This window comes from Octopus sinensis, linkage group LG7 (assembly GCF_006345805.1).
Source record: "Octopus sinensis linkage group LG7, ASM634580v1, whole genome shotgun sequence".
Lineage (NCBI taxonomy): Eukaryota > Metazoa > Mollusca > Cephalopoda > Octopoda > Octopodidae > Octopus > Octopus sinensis.
Genome location: NC_043003.1, coordinates 38,512,750 through 38,535,370, shown reverse-complemented (window position 1 = coordinate 38,535,370; position 22,621 = coordinate 38,512,750). Strand labels below are relative to the sequence as shown.

Sequence of the window (22,621 nt, the reverse complement as noted above, 5' to 3'; positions counted from 1 at the left end):
TATAGCAATTATTATTGTCGTTGTTGTTGTTACAATATTGTAAAGAATTTGGTCGGAAGGCCTCGTACACTTTCCAGTTTCAGCACATATGGAAACCTTTATGTTGTCCTCAGAAATATTAGTCAAATTTTCTCCAGTTGTACCCTCCTAATTTGAAAAAGAACACATTAGAAAATGTAATCTTATAGTAAAAGACTATATTTTGGATAAAATGATGCAGCAATCAAGGTTAGACTGTCTTTCATCATCAGTGTGCTCAGTCAGGGATGACCCAGGGCTTAACATAGTTACCACCAGCTGGATCTTTGGTGTCTTTAACTGAGTTCATTCTGTTGCAAGCATTTATATAATGCTCTTCTGTCACTCTTATTGCCACCACTACCAAAAGCCTATCCTCATCAGACACTTGTGATGAGAACAAGTTGTCACACACTTGCTGCTACCCCTCATTTCTAACAACAGAAATTGTGTAGAGCTTGTATGTGTGGAAAATAGCAGCTTTTACTTAGCTTGACACATCTTATCAAGTATAGCAAATCGCCACATCTCCTGGTCCCTTGTCATTTCCTCAGTGAGGCTTAGCATGAGAAAATAACAAGGTACTGGGTGTGTATATATATATATATATATATATATATATATATACATACATAAAAATATCGTGTACATTAGAACACTTTAAGAGGCTTCCAGATAGGAAAGCCTTGTGCTAGAAAGAGCAGTAGAAAATAGGCTTTCCTATTTGGAAGCCTCTTAATGTGTTCGATATTTTTATGTGAATAATATATAGTCTATTGACTTTTTTTTTTTTTTGTGCTAGGCACTGGTAATAATAATTTCTATAATTCTTATTACCCTAATATATATATATAATATATATATATATACATAAAAATATCGTGTACATTAGAACACTTTAAGAGGCTTCCAGATAGGAAAGCCTTGTGCTAGAAAGAGCAGTAGAAAATAGGCTTTCCTATTTGGAAGCCTCTTAATGTGTTCGATATTTTTATGTGAATAATATATAGTCTATTGACTTTTTTTTTTTTTTGTGCTAGGCACTGGTAATAATAATTTCTATAATTCTTATTACCCTAATATATATATATAATATATTTCATGGAGGAAAATATAAGTGAATAAATAGTGGAGTTATATCGTATTTTGAAAAATTAAGTAAAATAGAAATGACTGTTGTTTAGGCTTTGGGCTAATTAGGATATTGGAAATAAAATTAACAAAGGAAGAAAATTTAAAATATGCCTTTATAAGGTATTGATGTAAGGGCAGTAATCCAGTGATTTAAAAGCTGAATATGTGTGGATATTAAAGGGTTAATATATATGGAGGCACAATGGCCTAGTGGTTAGGGCAGCGGACTCGTGGTCGTAGGATCGCGGTTTCGATTCCCAGACTGGGCGTTGTGAGTGTTTATTGAGCGAAAACACCTAAAGCTCCATGAGGCTCCGGCAGGGGAAGGTGGCGATCCCTGCTGTACTCTTTCGCCACAACTTTCTCTCACTCTTTCTTCTGTTGGCCTGCTTGCTTAGCCAGTGGGGTGGCGTCATTTGAAGGCTAAAACAATGTGAAGCGCATTGTGACCAGCGATATGTAACATCTGATGGCCTGGTCGGTCACGGTGATATATATATATATATATATATATATATATATATATATATATATATATATTGCACTTCGTAACAACTATACACAATCTACTTTTCACTCAGATTGAGAAATCTTTTGTTTCCAACAGAGGTAGTAATTTCCTAAACTTTTTCCATCCCATTCTAACTCTAGCTACTTTACTTTCACAATATTCACTTCAACTGTTGGTTAGGTTACGTGGATGTCAGAAACTTGTCAACTGCTTGTAACTATTCTTCTGAGCATTAGAAAGATAAAACTTTGTTGACGTTCCAACTGCTAACTACTGTGCACCTGTTACATATTAGCTCTTCTGTCAATTTGTTTAAGATCATCAGTGATTTTTACATATTTTTTTACTTTTTTTTCTTTACAGATAGTAAGATGTGATTTGAGGGAGATTTGGTTAATATTTTTAGATGGTTGAGTGACCATGTAGAGACTCTCTATTGGTTCCTGGTGTCCATTAGTTGTTTAAGGGCTCTAAGTCTGGTCTCAGACATTGCAAAACTAGAAAATTTCTCATGTAATCAATCTGAAAATTATTTGCATATACACACATATTGAGAGAGAGGACGGGGTGAGAACCTTTAAGCATTTAATCCATGCTTAGGATTCAATTTATTCTAAAGATGAGCTGTGAGTACATTTTCATGAGAACTAAATATGGAGAAAAGGTTGTCAGAGGCTGGAAAGAAATGAAGCAAGATCTGTGATGTTAACTGTGTAACAGGTTGAGCACATGTGAGCTAAGTGAATGGCTGGCATTAATGATATCAAGAGAACTGACTGATAAGCTAGACATGTGATATGGAAGTGAGTGCTTGGTGGAAAAAAATGTTGTGTACTATAAGTAGAAGGTAGTCATAGCAGAAGAAAACATAGCAAGATCAGTTTTTAGACTATTGGGCTCCATGAAATATTAAAGCTTGAGGTAATTGGGAATGATGTACGACAGGCTTGAACAGCCAATGCCAACATGGGGAAAAACTGATATTAAAATTCTGAATGTGTAATATATATATATATATATATATATATATATATATATATATATATATATATATATATATATATATATATATATACATACACACACACATACACACACACATACATACATACATACATACATACATACTCTTTGAGAGTAATGAATAGGTGTTGAAACTGGCCAAATCCGGCCGTATCCGACTGCTCTACAAAATTGCTAAAAAAAAAAAAAAAAAATCACGTTATTGAATTCTCTTAGCTTTGAGATAATGCGAAATGAAGCCTTTCCTGCCTTTATTCAAGTATAAATAGTGTGAAAATATTTAGACCACATGTGAAAATGTTTAGACCAACGTTTGAAGAGAAGTTTGTACCTTAGTTTTTAATGAAATGTTGTCAGCAAGAAGCGATTCCGACTTAGAAGTTTTTACTCTTGACGATATAGAAAATATAAATGAAAATGAGTATTTTGTCATCGAACGGATCTGATATCGATATTAGTGAATATTCGTCAGACGAGGAAGATTTTGAGAACAAAAGTGATGAAAATGATATCGTAAACATGGCAACCTGGTCAAACACCAAACATTATTCTTGATTTCACAGAAAACACTGGTCCACATTGGACTATCTATTTTCATTTTTACCGGAAAGTTTTTTTGAAAATGTTACAGAGGAAACTAACAAATATGCGCAATGTATAATTTCTATTCGCGGAAGAAACGATCCACTATGGCAGCCAACTTATACTGTGGAATTGAGAGCGTTCTTCACAATCAATATTATGTTTGGTGTTAAACAGCTTCCTTGACTGTGGAATTACTGGAGTCCTCACATAAAGTATGGCGATCCGTATATCTCATGTATAATGTCGAAGACGAGGTATTTGAAAATATCTCAGTATTTACATTTAACTGATTCTGCTAATGGCCCCAGCGAAAACAAACCAAACTGCACAAAGTACGTCCTGTAATTGATTTACTCTTTAATAATTATAAAACTGTATATCTACCTGGGGAAAATCTCAGTGTAGATGAAGCCATGATATGCTATAAGGGCAGAGTACATTTTCAGCAGTATATGCCAACCAAACCTACTAAATGGGGAATCAAGGTATGAGAAGTTTGTGAATCAGACACTGGATATTGTGTAAACTTTGATGTTTACACAGGTAAAAAATATAATGGAAACAGACCATATGGATTGGGACATGATGTAGTATGGTCTCTTACTGAACCATTTCACCATCAGCACCGACACCTCTATTTTGACCGTTTTTTTTTTTTTCCTTCAGTGGCTTTGGCAGAAAATCTTGCTCATGTAAGTATTTACATGTGCAATACTGTTATGGGCAACCATAAAGGTTTACCCCATGAAATGAAAACAAAATTGAAAAAAAAGGGGACATTTTACAAATGCAAAAGGAAAATTTATTAGCTACTGCTTTCAAAGACAACAGACATTTTATTTTTGTCTACTAATAAACAACCTGGTATTGGTGCTGAGGGGAAACCCCTAGTGAATATTTGTTATAACAAATATATGGGTAGGGTTGATAAATCTGACCAATATCAGGCATATTACTCAGTTGGTCAACCTGGGAAGAAATGACAGTGGTACATTTTGTGGTTTTTAGTTAATTTAGCTATAGTTAATTCATATGTTGTATATGTAAAAAACCACAAGGTACCTCTGCCACCAAAGGACTATGACCATTTAAAATTTCTAGTTGACATCGCATCTCAGTTATGTGAGGGCTTTTCTTCTAGAAAGCACAGAACTGGAAGAAAAGCAAAATTAACTGAGGTGGATGTCAACAGAGAAAATATTGACTTTCATAAAGTTGAAGAGATAAATCGAAGAAAAAAAAAAGTTTGCAGGCTTTCGCTGCAAAAAGGTATCAGATTGAGACTTCGTATGTGTGTTCCTTTTGCAAAGTGCCCTTGTGTAAAGGGTGCTTTGGGCAGTTTCATCACAGAAATATGTCATAACTATATTATTTTATCATATATTCCTTTTCATTTTATTGTAAATAATTTGTGAAAGTGAGAAATACATATTAATTTTCAGTATGTTACACACCTGTATTCACCTTTGTCTCACCTGTTAATGAGCTTTTTTTAATAGATGCATTCTATTAAGTAAATGAATTAATTAAAATTGTATGAGAGTACATAGCCAATGGTATATTGACTAGTAAAAGAGTTTTGTACATTATTTTCAATGAAAATGTTTGAATGAAATATAGAGAAACAATAAAATCCTGTACCGATTACACCTGTATTTTAATTAATACAAATAAATGTACCTCATCTTGAAAAACAAAATTGTTGGCGGTTGACATCTGGGATAGTTTTAGTATCAAACAGGTAAAGCTGTATTAAGAATATGAATTTTAGTGTTTACTCACAATGTTATTGTTTTTACACCTGTTAATTAAATTTACCTGCCCATAAAAGTCAAATTTAATCAGAAAGATCAGCTAAAATTAGGTAACTATAAACCACTAGCATATAAGCACCCATTTACAAAATTTCAAATCTGTGTGTAGAAAATTAACAAAGTTAAAAGCAAATATTGTGGACACCCCACTTGAACCTGAATAAACCAAAATTAATGTGAACAGATAAGCATTACATTTGACAAATTAATCTGAACACTAAAGAGTTAAGTAACTATATTGATGGTGAAATAGTTCAAATTTTCCTACAGCTAATGTGTAATGGCTCACTATGGGGTGAAGTGGTGGAAAGGGCTATCATGGAAGTTTATTTTAATATGGGTTCAGTTACTATGATGTTGTGCTACAAAACTTCAAGCTCCTTGTTTATGAATTGAAATCTTGTTCTAGCTATTGTTGGCTTTAGCTCTGCAACAGTATTGTCAAACTATATTATCACTCTTACATCACAGATTACAGATTACTCAATACTAAGAAAAAGTCAGACATCCAGCTATAAAAATACTCCAAATATGTGAATCATATGAATATCTTAGTTCCTATATAAGAAATAATAAAATTATCCAATTAACCTCCAATACTAGTTTGATGTAAAATTGTTAAAAATAACAACATAAGAGATGATTAACAATACCCCATCTTGTACCTGTTTGAGCACAGCAAGATTACTGTTGATTCAGTAAGGGGCAAAGTAGCATGTTATTTGAACAGAGGCCACCAAGCTTGTCTGATTTTTCTGGTTAAGATGACATTTTAAACAATTGATGGCATAATTTGTTAAGCATGTTTGCAGTTCAGTTGTAACCACGTACACTCGTATGCTACATACATCTTAAGATACTAACACCTTGAACACATATGCATGTGTACAACATATAAAGCTTGTGTAAGGTGCTGGTATTTATATAAATGTTTTCTCTCTCTCTCTCTTTCATACAACACATGCAGCACAACACAATATATGCATACACACACAGCACACACAGTGAAGACATACTTGATATATTTTGCTACTTGTGTGCTGACTGCCCTGTGTTACTAAATTTGTTTGTTGATCTGATGTGGATATATGAGGCTAAGGATGTTTTAGTATGTAATAGCACCTCTCATGAGCTTCTGTTTCACTGCTATAGTTCATTCTTTTCCTATCAACCCCTCTCCCTTTCTGCAGGCATTTTGTTCATTGAATGGATTTGAGTTCAGCAATCACTTGTAAATTGTACAGAGTCCTTGTGTACTGCATTTACATGTACCTCCTGGTGGTACCTCTTTTGTCTAGAGGTAAGGACTGGGACTTATTGTCGATACATGGGTATCGTTATATCTCTCACTGATGTGATGCCACAAGAAAACTGGATCAGATGGTTAGGCTGTTACTAGTGTTAGGAATAATTGGCTCATTTTATAAAGGGTTAGGTGAAGAGCTAATGACTACATTGTCACAAGTTCAATTCTCACTATAGCACACTGTCTTGCCTTCCTTCTTCCCCTGGATAATATGAGATATAGCTCTACTCCAGTTTGTCTAAAAAACAAGAAAAATATACAAGGTGGAGTTGTATTTTCATCTAAAAATTGATTGGTAAGCAGCAAGACATTCGCTCCAACAGCAAATTATCCTACCCAGAAAAGCAGGTGAAAATGGATGTGAAGCAACAGAGATAATCTCTCCTTCCACTCCTCTCTCTTATTCTCTTACCTTCTTGTTCTTACTCTTTGTACAATACCCACCATATACTTAAGAAATGGGATTAGCTCATTCATCCGTTGACAATTATTAAAATTGTTGTTAGTTCTATATTCAAGCAAGCTTAGTGTACTGAAGAAATTGTTGTCATATATATTGAGGTTTGACATGATAGACTCATGTACAGTAGATATACTTCATTGGTATCCTGTAGTGTGAAGGTCAGTGTGACACCCAGCTTGTCAGTTTGTATATTTTAAGGGTGTTGGTAGCAAAAGTGGACTTCATTTAGACATGGTATCTTTGATTCTTCAGTATATATTTTGGCACTTGATACTGTTGAAAATAAAGGAGAGAGAGAGAGATGGTTTTGAATAGGCAATGGAAGAGAGATTTACTTTAAAAGAAATTGTGTCATATTTAATTACTCTAAGGTATTCACATTCAGTGACTTCTACACCTGAGTTTAATCCTGAAGTACACCTAATTTTTTACCCAATAACATTTTGTTCTAGGAATAAAAGAAAATGGACAATGTGCAACAAACAAGAATCTAAACAAAATGTGTGCTGTGATGAGAATTTTAATATTTTCAGTTGGAGCTCTCAATCAAGGAAGAATATAGATTAAAAAAAGCGTAGCATACATACACTAGCTTCCTACAATATTTTTCCACACATTTTTTTGAATGATTCAGTTTGTAATAAAGAAAAAACTAAGATATATTTGCAAGTTCATATTTTAAGTGAACTTAAAGCACTGTAGAAATCATTTGTGTTTTTTGCATTTTCTAAAACACTCCAACCAGGACTTGAACTCAAGACATACACACTAGTACAAGCCCAATACTAATTCCCATCATCAACCACTTGACCATTTTGCTTTTACTCTTGTGCCTATTTTTAAGAAATCAATATACTATATCACTGGTCACTTCCTGTGCTGCGACCCAGAAATAGATGTACACCATCAACCGGTTATTATATTACCACAACACTGTGTATTGTAGCACCAATCTTGGTGTTGGTTGTTCCTGCTTGTAATCTTTTCATTTCCTTGCTACTTGTCTGCAATAGAGAATTGACTGTTATTTCCGAAATGGCTGATTGTATGCTGAGAATGTTAATTACAGCTTCCCGAAATTGCAAGCCCTTCACTATACTTTCTCTTGTTTTGTTTTGAATATATATTAGTTTTTGTTTTCATTTTTTTCCTTGTTTCACTTTGTTCATTTGTTATTATCTATTTTAATAAATTTATTTGATTAAAATCTGATAGATTACAAAAGGATATTATTTTGGTGAAGTTACTGACTGGCTAAAATTGGAATAATTTTAATGACTGTGATGGTAGAGCTTATTGCTTTGGCAATGGTTGTGGAATTGGTTGTTGTTGGTGTCTGAGGTCTGTATGTAATGTATAGTAAAGTGTTTGTGTATGTACATACATTATGGTTGGGCATGTTGACAGTCTATAATAAAATGTCTTTATGTGTGACTAAGGCATATTGTATGTCTGTTTATGTTGTTATTTATCTCTGGCTCTGCCCTAATCCAACAAACTGAAAGTGTCTCAGCTAAGACCAGTTTGTCTCTTTTTCTCTTTTTATCCAGTCAGTTTATATAAGATACTATTTCAGTTGTGCACTTTTTTAAGATGAATGGGCTTAGTTTAACCCACTTGTATTTAAACCGACCATATCTAACCGAAATATTCTGCCTGTTTTATGTTCAAACTGGTCAGATCCAGCAATGTCACCCGTATTCTACATTGTCATTCCAAAAAAGTCACATTATCAGAATCTCAAAGCTACAAGATAATGCATGATTAATTCACCATTAGAGTTGACAGAGAAATCTGAATGCTTAAGAGTCAAGGGTGGTTTGGCTGCTGTTTATAGCATCTGTTCTATTCTTTTTAGCCCTGAGGTTGTGGCCATGCTGGGATATACATATCATGTATGTGTGTACATGTGTTTTAAAATGTTTCACCCAGTCTTCGACCTCATTAGTTAGAATCAGAATATTTCAATATTAGGTTATTGTTTGCTTTATATTAGCCTTGACCAAGTAGCTCCACAGTCAAGGGCATTCTAGCTATGACCACCCCCACTCTGTCTTACTTTCAGATTTAGTACATTTAGAACTACAATATCCAGTGTGTTCTTGTTTTAATGACAGTAGGGTGTAATTTGAGGGGAAATTGACTGTTATTTCTTGCATACTGAGCAATTTCGTAGATACTTTCATGTTATGTCATTGTTGTTTAGGGCAATGGAAACACAGCAGAACTGACCTTACACTATCTTGTTTGTACTACACATTTCATTTTTTATTGTTCAATTTATTTTATGTTCTCTCTCCATCTTCATCCCAGATCAGTTAATTCTGTATAAAGTCCTAATATATTGTACCTGGAGATCCTACTGCTCTTTTACATCTATCTTTACAGCTTCACATTGATGGCTCTACACAGTGGAGTCATTTATAAGATGAGTCAGCCCTCATTATCCCTTACTCACCAACTACCAGCATAAATTCAATTCTGATTTCTACCTCTATGACTGTTCTCTCCTACTTTGTCTTTGAACTCATCACTTTAACAGCTCAGACTCTCTTCCTCTTACATGTCCTCAATGACTTGAATATCCATCTCCTGCATCCAGTGATTACATCACTCTATGAATCAATCTCAGCCTTTATTTCTCCCATCAACCACTAAAATTTGATCAGAAGATTTACTGAATCAAGGCTAACTTGAGTCTGAACAACATCAGCAACAACCAACATAGTCTATCACAGGTAGCAATCCATGATGATCTGTTATATATTGTAGATAGCTTTGTAGCACTGTAGGAAACTGAACATTAAACACATAACATAGTTTTTGTTTCTTTCCTGCTTATACACATGTGAATGTGGAAGGTTAAGAGATTGAACTCCTATAGAAAATCCAGGGGGAGGGCCCCTAAGGTAGTTGTTGGAGAGGACTGAACCAAATCATCTGGCAGCCTCTCATGTGGAGAAAAAACTTTCATCCACCTGGTCCTAAGGTGGTGGATTGGGGCAAGGCCTTCAGATGTGAAGGTTAGCTGTGAATATAGAATAAACAATCCCGGACCAAACATACCTCAATGCTAAAAAGAATCCCAGCCTTGAATTGGGGACAGGTGGTATGCAATTTCTGTCTCACCGAAGATCTTGTTTCTACTAATGAAGAAATGCACTCTGTAGGAGGAGTATGTGACTCCTGTCAGTATTAAGCTATTGAAGGGCTAAAGATGATGGCCCAAGTTGGAACCTGGCCATAGTAATAAATAAAATTAACATAGTTATATCTATTGTCTGGGAGTTAAGATATTTAATGTAATAATTTATGAAGAATATGTGGTGAGAGAAAGTATTAGTCATTGACTAATATTTTAATTATCCTAACTTGCATGAAAGACAACTTGGTACTTGTTTCGTCTGATTAGACCTCCTTTGTAAAGTTGTCTGTTTCTCTCTCTCTCTCATGTACACAAAACAAATACACATACTCATACACACTCTATGAATGTACACATGAACATTACAGACACTATATATATATACACAGAAAGACATTATGCACATTCATTTTATAAACATGCATCTCTGACAATTCAAGCTTATCTGCCCATGTTAAGAATAGCAAGGCACCAGAAAATGGTAGTGTTCAGTACATTTTCATCATACCAGATAATGACCAAAAAGGTGCATTCATTGCTGTATATCAGTTGCAGAAGTTAACAACAAATTGGCTAAATTGCTGATTTATTGAGTGACAGGTTGTTAGTTAAAGCATCGTCATTGGTTACGTGACTATATGCCAGACAAGGTCAGTTGTCCACAGTCCTAGTCTATTTGGTATGTATCTATTTAGTCTGCAAACTGATGTTATGGTTGATGTTTAGAAAAGAACAAAAAGAAATTTAGGAATTTGGAAACTAATGACACTGTTTTCTATATTTTGTATTTTGTAACTGCTGTCATGCCTGGCAACAAGTGCCCATGTCCGAGGAGATCCATGTGGTCTTGTGGTCTCAGAGCTAGGGTGCCATGACTTATCTCCCACTTACAATAAATAATGAGTGCAATAAGTGCACTGAATAAACCAGCTGGAGGAGATGTCTTCTTGGTGTTAAAATAGCAGTACCATTGTCTCTTAAAGGACAGCAACATTAAAGTGCCATTATCAATACCTTAAAAAGAAATTTCCTAAAATTTACAGCTCTGTCCAACCCAACCTGCCAACCTAGAAAAGAATCAAAGAAGGATTATGTTAGTGGTGTAGAGAACAGCTTCTGTCACATTCTAGGGAGAAAAACTAAAGTAGTTGATAACTTCCGTTCCTAGGGGACCAAGTCAGTAGCCAAGGTGGATGCTCTGAAAGTGTAGCTGCTAGAATAAGAATAGCTTGGACAAAGTTCAGAGAGCTCCTACCTCTGCTAGTGACAAAGGGCCTCTCACTCAGAGTAAAAGGTAGACTGTATGATGCATGTGTACAAACAGTCATGCTACATGGCAGTGAAACATAGGCCGTGACTGCTGAAGACATGCGTAAGCTTGCAATAAATGAACCCAGTATGCTCCACTGGATGTATAATGTCAGTGTGCATACACAACAGAGTGTAAGCACCTGGAGAGGAAAGTTGGATTTAAGAAGCATCAGATGTGGTGTGCAAGAGAGACGACTGCGCTGGTATGGTCATGAGTTGCTAATGAATGAGGACAGCTGTGTGGAAAGGTGTCACACCCCAGCAGTTGAGGGAACCTGTGAAAGAGGTAGATTCAGGAAGACCTGGGATGAGGTGGTGAAGCGCAACCTTCGAATATTGGGCCTTACTGAGGCAATGACTAGTGACCGAAACTTTGGAGATATTCTGTGCTTGAGAAGGCCTGACAAGCCAAGTGAGACCATAGCCTGTGGCCTGTGCCAAGCCCACTTCATTCATTGGACAATAAATGTGCCAAGCTTCATTCATTGGACAATAAACTTTGTTTGCAAAGACCTATTGAGGCAAGTGAAATCAAAATTACTGACATGGCCGATGACAGTACTACCTGATTGGCACTTGTGCCAGTGGAATGTTAAAAGCACATCCAAGCGTGATCGTTGCCGGGGCCATGGATTGGCTCCTGTGCCAGTTGCATGTAAAAAGCATCATTTGAGCATGATCAATTCCAGCGTTACCTTACTGGCATGTGCTGGTGGCACGTGAAAAGCAACATTTGAGCGTGATCATTGCCAGTGCTGCTGGACTGGCTCCTGTGCATGTAGCATGTAAAAAACACCTTTTGATCTTGGTTATTGCCAGAACCGCCTGACTGGCGCGTAAAAGCAACCACTACAGAGTGGTTGGCATTAGGAAGTGCATCCAGCTGTAGAAGCTTTGCCAGGTCAGATTGAACCTGGTGCAGCCTTCTGGCTCACCAGTTAAACCGTCCAACCCATGCCAGCATGGAAAGCAGACGTTAAATGATGATGATGATGTTGTACATCGAAAATCCTATCAAAAGAGAGGCCAACACAGTAATGACCTCTGTGAATCAGGGTCTTACAGGCAATTGAACCATGACAGTTGTTGCAATTATGGCTTCAGTAAATTGTTGTAGGGGCAGTGTGGTCCTATGATTGTTGTAGTCACACTGTGTCTTTGTGATTATTGTTGTCAGCTGATTAGTGTCAGTATGGGTTTGTAGTTGTTATAGTCACTGTGTAAGTCTGTGATTGTAACTGTAGTGTGATTTACTTTGGTTTCTTATGTCAGCAGTGTGGGTTTAAGGTTATTTTTATAGTTGCGGTGTGGCTTTGTGGTATTTGTGGCAGTTGTGGATCTGTGGTTGTTGTTGTTGTAGTGTGTGTCTATAGGTACAACTGCTGCTGTAATGAGAGGAGACCTATTGCTGTTGTTTCTGTGACTGCGCTGCTGGTGTAACTGAGCACTAATTACCATTTCATGACAAAATCAAATAAACTGAAATAACATAATTAATTGTAAAATTGTCATTTTTTTTTTCTTTTTATAATGGAAATATTTTACTGATATCTTCACCAATATAATCACCATGATATTGATTACTTCCTATATCTGGTCATGTTTACAGAACAGCATGCACATCTACCTCTCTATAGTTATGTATAAATGTATGTATGTATGCAAACATATATATATATATATATATATATATATATATATATTATATATATATATATATATATATATATATATAGACAGGTCTGTGTGTGTGTATATATATATATATGTATGTGTATATATGTATGCATATGTGTATATATGTATGCATATGTGTATATATGTATGCATATGTGTATATATGTATGCATATGTGTATATATGTATGTATATGTGTGTGTATATGTATCTCTGTATATATGTTTGTGCGTATGTATGTATATATGTGTGTATATGTATCTGTGTGTGTGTATATGTATGTGTGTACATGTATGTATATATGTGTATCCTCATCGTCGTTTAATGTCTGCTTTAAACAATGATGATGATGATACACACACATATATGGATACATATGTATGTATATGTGTGTGCGTGTATGTATATGTATGATTCTTTTCTTGTTTCAGTCATTTCACTGCGTGCATGCTGGAGCACCGTTTTTGTTGAAGAAATCAACCCCAGGACTTATTCTTTGTAAGTCTAGTACTTATTCTATGGTCCCTTTTGCTGAACTGCTAAGTTATGGGGATGTAAACGCACCAATATCATTATTTACATTTGATGGATATTTGTCCTCATCTTGTTTGTTGTTAAGACGTTTCAGCTGATATACCCTCCAGCCTTCATCAGGTGTCTTGGGGAAATTTGAACCTGCGTTCTCATTCCTAAGGTATTTTTCAATGTTATTATTATTGTTCGGGTCACTGCTTGGAATCAAACTCAGAATCTAACCCCAAGATTCCGAGTTTGATTCCAAACAGTGACCCGAACAACAACAATAATAATAATAATAATATCGAAAAATACCTTAGGAATGAGAGCCCACGTTCAAAATTTCCCCAAGACACCTGAAGAAGGCTGGAGGGTATATCAGCCAAACAAGATGAGGACAAATACCCATCGAATGTAAATAATGTACATAATTCCTCATCTCTTAAATATAGAACTGTATTACACCAATATCAGTTGTCAAGCAATGGTTGGGGAACAAATACATACATACAATGAGCTTCTTTTAGTTTCCGTCTACCAAATCCACTCGCAAGGCTTTCGTTGGCCTGAGGCTATAGCAGAAGACACTTGTCCAAGTGGGGCTGATCCTGAAACCATGTGGTTGGGAAACAAGCTTCTTACTACACAGCCACGCCTGCGCCTGTATATATATATATGTGTGTATGTGTGTGCATGTATATGAGTGTATATATGTATGTATATATGTGTGTGTATATGTATGTATATAATAAATAATAATGTTCGTCCTTCGGGTTCGAAGATGACCATATATACACACACACACACACACACACACATATGTATATATATGTGTGTGTGTGTGTGTATATATCTGTGATCCTGCAGAGGGGAAACATCAATGGTTTAAACCTAAAGTTAAGTTTACAGACGGAATAAGGACTATCGTGTCACTTGGAATGGATCTAGACGGCATAGAAACTCTTGCTTCGGATTGAGCTGGATGGCAAACAGAAGTGTGGAGTGGAGTGAAAGCATTTGAAGATGCCTGTATAATGCATGTTAGACTCAAAAGAGATCTAAAGAAGAATGTAACAATCAAAAAGGTGAATGAGAATGACCTTTTTGTGTGCACTGATTGTGACATACCACGCTGTTCCTCTGCTGGGCTGAAATCTCATTTGTGAAACCATAGAAAACGAACCTCCACCAACTATTCTGCCCATATCTCTGTGTACACCTTTGAATGCAGTGTATGCCAGAAGGTTTGCAAATCTAACGGAGGCCTCAAAAGACATTTTAATATCCACAAAGAGCAGAATTTATCTGCAGGTCTTGGTAGTCCAAATCGGATGTGCAAACTATGTGGGTGTCTTTTCAAAACATTGTCTGGTTTAAAAAGCCACATCAGATATCATGATGGTTCTAAGGTGTAGGTACAAGAGGTGGTCAAACTCTGCATAAGGAGGAGACAACCACCACCAGTATGTATGTGTATATAAATATATACATATGTGTGTTTGTATGTATATATATACATATGTGTATGTATACATATGTGTATGTATACATATGTGTTTGTATACATATGTGTTTGTATACATATACGTATGTATATATACATATGTATGTATGTATATATACATATACATACATATATATATATATACATACATGTGTATGTATGTATGTATGTATATATATATATATATATATATACAATATATACATACACACATATCCATATATATATATATACATATATACACACACATGCATATATATAAATATATATATCATCATCATTATCATCATCATTTAACGTCTGCTAGCATGGAAAGCGGACGTTAAATGATGATGATGATGATATATATATTTATATATATGCATAAATATATGTATCTGTGTCTCCGTATGTGTGTGTATATATATATATGTGTGTGTGTGTGTGTGAACCCTTGTCAAATGTAAGAGGATTATTGCCTCAACCTCTCTAATCAATGAATTTATTAATTCACCTCCAGCTGTCATTAAATTAGACACCAGTTTTTTAATTGTCATTAATTAGGGTAAAATGAAAATGTAAGTACCCATTTCAGGTGTGCTGTTATTTAGTCTATATGAGAAAATAAGCATCCCACCTGTGACCATTTAGTATTATAGTTCAGACTTATGATACCTTCAGACTATATTATCTAATGTGTCTTTCTTTAACCCTTTAGCATTCAGATTACTCTGTGAAATATAATGCTTGTTTGTTCACATTGTGTTGAATTAATGATGTCTTATCGCATAGCTTTGAGATTTCAACAACGTGATTTTTAGAATGATAGAGTAGGTGTGAGAGGCTGGATCTGGTCAGTTTGGGATTAGAACAGGTAAAATATTTGAACTGGATACTTCCGGTTTAAATCCTAAATGGTCTAGGTGAAAGTGTGATTTGAAGGCAATCTGCCTGCTATTTGTAGTAGGTCAAAATGAGTGACAATATAGAGACTACCTTGGCATGATGAGTGAATTGAGGTTTTGCTGCTGTTTTCATTATGCAGTGCTGTTTCTACTAACATCAAATCTATCTTCATTAAATCATCCTGTTTCCTATATTGAAATAAGAATGAATACAAGCTCAGTGGCAGAACATACAACTTCACTTTTGCTGAGATGACATTAATAGGTTTACACTAAGTATAAACCTCTTCCTTCATGTTTGTCATTAAATGAAAAATAAATAGCAAACCTTCATGTTCCACCAAATAGTTGGTGTCTGTCTAAAACTGCCAGTTTTCTGCAGACAAAGAAGTGGTGTTATCGAAAATTGATGGCAATTAGGAATGCTTCCAACAACAGGTGGAGTTGAAGGATATTGCTGAGATGGAGTAGTTTGTGGCCATAAGCTACAAAATAAATTCTTGCCATCAATGATCAATGGATTTGCTGAGGCAAATGAAGATTGGATCTCTTCTTGTCAATATTGATTTTGGTTTTTGCTAATAGTTGTCTGTTGTCTACTGCAGTATAGTCCAACAACGGCATTAACATCACCCGACTGTGCTCTTCTTCCATTGTTTAGGTTAGAACAGCCCAGAACAATCTATAGTCAAGCACTACACCCCATCACTGAACTAATGAGAGAGCTTTCAGTGTGGCCGCCCCACCTGCTGGATACTGCAACCCAAACCACCCTCAAATCACAGCTTAACCTTTTGAAGAGGGAAGGACATGTTGGTTAAACGTTATAACCTGCAAAAGGGATAGCAGTCATGGTTGGAATGCTTTTAATTCTAAATTTGCTCAATCAATTGACTCGATGTCAAGGCTGCCCTGATTGTAAAGTATGGAAAAAAGGAGCCCTTTCTCCCTAATTACTCTCTAAATCACACAAAGAAACTCTTATGCCATGGAGAATTTAGGTAAGCTACGTTTAGTTTTAGAAGCTAAAAGTTAATCCATGCATCAATAAGCTACAGGGTTACCTATTATTATATAACCATGATTTTTTTTATATAGTTTGTCACTAATTATATTATTCAATGTTATCTCCTTTAAAATGTTTGAAAAAAGATTTGGCTGCTATTTCTAGCAGGCTAAGGTTTCTCTCATTAGTTTTATTCTCTGCCTTGCTTAATTTTGTTGTGATGACAAGTAAAGATGAACTAATGTAGTCAATGCCCGTTAGAACCTGAAAGCTGTTTCTTCAAGTTCAGTTCCGAGTCCATATTCTACTGTGGGATGAAGTTAAAATAATAGACAGAGAACACCGCTGGAAAATACGAAAACTAAAAGAAGCAGCTCGTATGCTAGGACACAACAATCTCCTAAGCAGACTGAGTGCAGATATGAGCAGCATATGGGAACCAGTATTTAGGAGGGATAGAAGAATATTAGATTTATAATCCCTAAAATTCACTCCATAATTGCCCACAGGCATATGGCGTAGCAGTTAAGAGCACGGGCTACTAACCCCAAGATTCCAAGTTCGATTCCAAGCAGTGACCTGAACAATAACAACAATAATAATAATAATATCAAAAAATACCTAAGGAATATGAACCCAGGTCTGAAATTGCCCCAAGACACCCAAAGAAGGCTGAAGGGTATATCAGCCGAAACATTGTGTTGACAACAAACAAGATGAGGACAAATATCTGTTGAATGTAATAATGTCCATATTCTACTGTCTACTTTCTCTTTTCTTCTCATTTTCCTCCCTTTTCTTCTTCTTCCTCCTCACTTTACTTTTTGTCCTACATACCATGTCTTAGTCACACTCCTATTCTCACTTTTTACCCAATGGAATTAAAGGGGTTAATGAAATGGGTGAAAAAGGTTAAATTGCAAGCCTAATAGTAACTGTGTTTCAAAATAGTTGACTGCTTTGTATATTGTTAGACTGACATTGCTATTAGCAGACAGTGGTAGAGTACAGTATGGTGTTACAGGTCAAGTGGTCATCCAGTGGTGACGCATTCCACCAGACCACAACCATGTGTGTGTGGTTGTGTATGTACATTTGATGGCATATATTTAGCAGACAGAGTTGCTGTTGCTTAACCTTTTATAGTTGTACAGCGACTAAGTTATTTTGACTATTTCCAAACAGTTGTTTAGCTCCAACTCAGCAGATGAGACATTCCAGCAGTGTGTGTGTGTGTGTGTGTAGGGCCCTCCGTCAGTGTGAGTTTCTGCATTTGGAAAGTTCTTCAAGGTGCAACCTGTGCAAGTGTTTTTTTTATTTTTATTTTCCTTATATGGAAGCCTAGCTGTTGCTCATGCCTGTAAATTTCTCCCTCCCCTCTTTCTCTCTTAGCGCATATATACTCAAGGTAATTCAGAAGTCCCTTTTTGTATTTAAATGATGCATCTAAAAATGTTTATTTTTGTTACAACTTTGGTTTTTCATCAAATCTACATGTTTAATATAGTATTTGCTATTATATTGTGACTATCTTTTCATATACATATTGCTTTAAATGTTTTAGAGAAATATCATTATTGAATGATGAGAGAATATTCATTGGTATGAAGAAATGATACTGTATAATGGTAGTTAGGGTATACCTAGTTGTGCTGCCTGGCAGTGGGATGGACAGAGCAGTACATCAGCTACCCTGGTACTTTGAGCCTCAGCAGTGGAGAATTGGGTGCAGCTGGGAGTCTGGTGAGGTTATGTGAAGGAGAGGCATTATGTGTAATAAGAAGCTCTGCTAACCTTAGTTGTTAGCAGTTTTTATATTAATGCCAAAGGAATTTTTGAACCTTCTTCTGCAACTTTGTGTGTGAGCTCATCATTGTTTTGTCTACTTTCCCATATTTGTGTGAGTTAGACGGAATTTGTTGAAGTACATTTTTTTCATGGCTGGATGCCCTTCCTATCACTGACCCTTACCTATTTCCAAGCAAGGAAAACCTGTTTCCCCACAGCCAAAGATGTTTTCCTGGAAGATTGGAAATGAACAATACTGCTTATATGATGACTGGTCTGCAACTGTTGCCTGCATGCATGCACAAATAAGTGTGTGTATATGTATACACACATATATAGTTATATTCTTGTTATTTGTAATTATACCCTAGCACTACACCATCTCTCTTCTTCTCTCTCTTACACTTCTGCTGTTCCCTACTCTCACTCTCTCCTCCTCTTGTTTTTCCTCTAACTAGGTGACCAAGTATCACCTTTACATCTAGACACTTGTTTCTGGCCACTTTCTGTACCTCTTTCTGACTTTCTATCTCCCCCCCTCTCTCTCTCTTTCTCTCTCTCTCTCTCTCTCTCACTGGGTAACCATGTCCCTCCTCTATAACAAGACATCTATTTCTGCTTCTATTTCTGTTACACCTTTCATCATTTGATACTGGATCATCATCTCTAATGCCCCTTGTTGTGGCAAGACACCAGCTTCTGTCTCTCTGTCTCTTTGTCACTGACTTTCATCCTCTGATATAAATGCCCTGCCCCTCTCATAATTCCTTGTCTTGTGAGTTACTTGGTTACCCTGCTAGTGCTGGTGCCACATTAAAAGTATCCAGCCCACACTGTAACATGGTTGGCGTCTGGAAGGGCATCCAGCTGTATAAAAAATCCTTGCAAAAATTAACTTCGCTTGTGCTAGTGCCACATAAAAAGTACTGAGTCCACTCTGCAGAGTAATTGGTGTTAGGAAGGGGTATCCATCCGTAGAATCCTTGCCAAAACAGACACAATAGCCTTGGGTAGATTTTCTACCTGGCTGGCTCCTGTTAACCATGCTGCCCTGCATGCATTAAACGATGATGATGATATATATATATATATGCTTGTTGGTGCTGGTGCCATGTAAAAAGCACCCATGCCAGTGCTGCGTAAAAGCACCCAGTACACTCTGTAAAATGGCTGGTGTTAGGGAGGGCATCATGGAGCCTGAACAGTCCTTCAGCTGGTCAGCTCCTGTCAAACCTTCCAACGGACATTAAATGATGATGATATATATGATGGGCTCTCAGTTTCCATATACCAAATCCACTCCCAAGATCTCAGTAACTTGCGATTGTAATAGAAATCAAGGTGTATGCATGTGCATTATAAGCATCTCTCTATCCTTATATATATATAAATGTAGTTATAGGAGATAAAGACATGCCTGTAGTTTTTTCAGGTTCTGAGTGAACTTGTTTGGTTTGGACTTTTGAAAATAGTTTGATAAGAAAACATTGGCAAAGAAAGTAACCAAAATAGGTTAGAAGTAAAACCTTTGGGGGAGAATCTTTTTTTTTTTTGTTTTTGGTACCTCCATAAGGCTGTAGTGATATTTATCCTATTCTTCTCTTGTAATTCCAGCTTCAAGTTCCTATCAGAGAATGTCACCAAGAAACCTTGTTACGGAGATACCTCCTGCAGAAGATGAACTTCATCCCGGAGAACTCAATATTGAACCAGTAATTACAGAAGAAACCCATACTCAAAAGAGACCCCCTATGAAAATAGTGTGGCGGAATGTAATATTGATGACGGTTTTACACCTCTCAGCCTTATATAGTCTTACCTTGTTACCATTGGCTCATTTTTATACGCTAATATGGAGTAAGTCCTTGATTTATTTTTTTGTTTGTCTTTCTCATCTGTCGTTTAGCTATTGTAAAGTATTTTACCTCTACAGAAGATAAGTTATGCATGCAGTTAATACACCTTAGCATCTGTCTGTTTTTAGGTTAGGAATTTCTCTTGAGTTATTATGAGAATACCATCTGTGGCATGCACATGCAGATACAAACCCTATAAATTATTTCTCTCTACCACTTTCATGACTTGCTCTACCGACTTAAAGCAAAGTTTCATTGCTTAACTTGACTATGTACTTATTAAAAATCTACCCATACCAGCATGGAAGAAGGGCATTAAACAATGATGATGATATTATCCATGTAAGACTCATGGAGGTGTTTAACTAGCTACCTACATGAGATAGGTTTGCTGAAGCAAGGTTGATTAGAATTTAAACCCAATACAGCGCTAACCAAAAAGAAAAAAAAAATTCTGTGACAGAAATGAGGACATTTTTTTTTCTATTTGCTTGACCCTCACCAAAGAATGTGTGTGCGTGTGAGAGAGAGAGTGGGGGGAGAGAGAGAGCTGTAATGCTACATGATATTGACACATGGGCTCTGAATGAAAAGTATGTATGAAGGCCGGAAAGGAATGCGGTGATCATGATCTGCTGGATGTATAATTTTAGTGTGCATGAATGATGAAGCGTTGATGAGCTGAGGGAAAATGTTGGTATGAGAGGGTAAGCTGTGGTAGGCAAGAGTGACAGCTGCACTGGTATGAACATGTAACGAGTATGGTAAAAAGCCAGATGGGTGAAGTACGAGGTGCAAGACCAAGGAAGAAAGGAGCAGAGGCATTGAAGGCTAATCGCAGGAAACTGAACTTCACAAAAGAGTTGAGAAAGGAATGCAACAGGTGGAAGGATACTGTGTTGGAGAAGACCTGACCAACTCATGCTGGCATGAAAATGATGACGATGACAATGGTGGCTGCATGTTTAAGATCTTTGGTTCTCCCGTGGCTTCAGGTTCAGGTCCATTGTGCAGTATTGTGTTGTAAAATGTGTGTAAGAGTTTATATATTCTAAGAGAATTCATTCTCATGTGGGTCATGTTGTGTAAGCATGTGTGTGTGTGTGTGTGTGTGTGTGTGATTGCTGTTTAACATCCAGATGTTAAATGATGATATATATGAGCTGTGAGAGATTGTGTGTACTCACTCAAGTATCTAATAAGAGTTGTAAAGAAGGTGAGTACACTCACACAGGGAAGTTTTATATGAACAGGTTGTATGAAATGTGATATATTTGTTTCCAAATCAGAAATGCATAAACGATAATTATTTAACTTCAATGGACTCCTGCTGCTAATGCTTGTTAATTATCAGTTCTATTGCATTGCCAGCAGAAAATGTCTTTCGGTTCTTTTTGTGCCATGTTTCTTTTAACTACAGTCAGGATAAAAACAGCGTAGTTTTTAAAATGTTCTGCCAGAACTTGAAAGAGATTGCAAGTGAAAGGTTGTCAAATGTCTCCATCAAACACCATCTGTTGTGTGCCCTAAATATATTGGCCCTTCATTTAGCGAATGCTAGCTAATTGACTACTGGCATTCAGCAGTCATTACTTACTCTGTGACATTAACTTTATTTACTGAATACAGAATACAGCTGTTGCTCTTTTGCAAGGAGCATTGTAACATCACTGAGATGATGCATTTGTCAATGGTTATGTAACTTATTTATAAGATGCAGGCATAGCTCTGTAGTAAGTTTGCTTCTGAACCTCATGGTTTTGGATTCAGCTCCACTGTGTGGTACCTTAGGTGTCTTGTGTCATAAACCCAGGCTGATCAAAGCCTTGTGAGTGGATTTAGTAAGGAAACTAAAAGAAGCTTGTATGTTTGTGTGTCATTTTGCTTGTTTTGTTTGTGCCATTTTGTTAATGTTCTCACTTCCTGAGAACTCATGCTGGTTTATTTACATCCCTGTGACTTAGCTGTTTGGCAAAAGAGACCGACAGAATAAGTACTAGATGTACAATAAAATAAGTACTGGAGTCAATTTGTTCAACTAAAATCCTTCAAGGTGGTACCCCAGGATGGGTGCAGTCCA

At 36.3% G+C, this 22,621-nt stretch overlaps 1 protein-coding gene across 6 annotated transcripts in view; it reads left to right on the top strand.

Annotated features, from left to right (window-relative positions):
- LOC115213787 (stearoyl-CoA desaturase 5) overlaps positions 1–22,621 on the top strand; it is a 123,318-nt gene that overhangs the window by 77,468 nt on the left and 23,229 nt on the right. For 4 of the 6 annotated variants that reach the window (XM_036504712.1, XM_029782633.2, XM_029782632.2 and 1 more), the window contains one exon: positions 20,300–20,542. In XM_036504712.1, the coding sequence (XP_036360605.1) occupies positions 20,300–20,542 (243 nt within the window). Of the gene's footprint in view, positions 1–3,458; positions 3,484–16,864; positions 16,893–20,299; positions 20,543–22,621 lie in introns of those variants that run through there. The other 2 variants (XM_036504714.1, XM_036504713.1) reach the window with 2 other exon arrangements.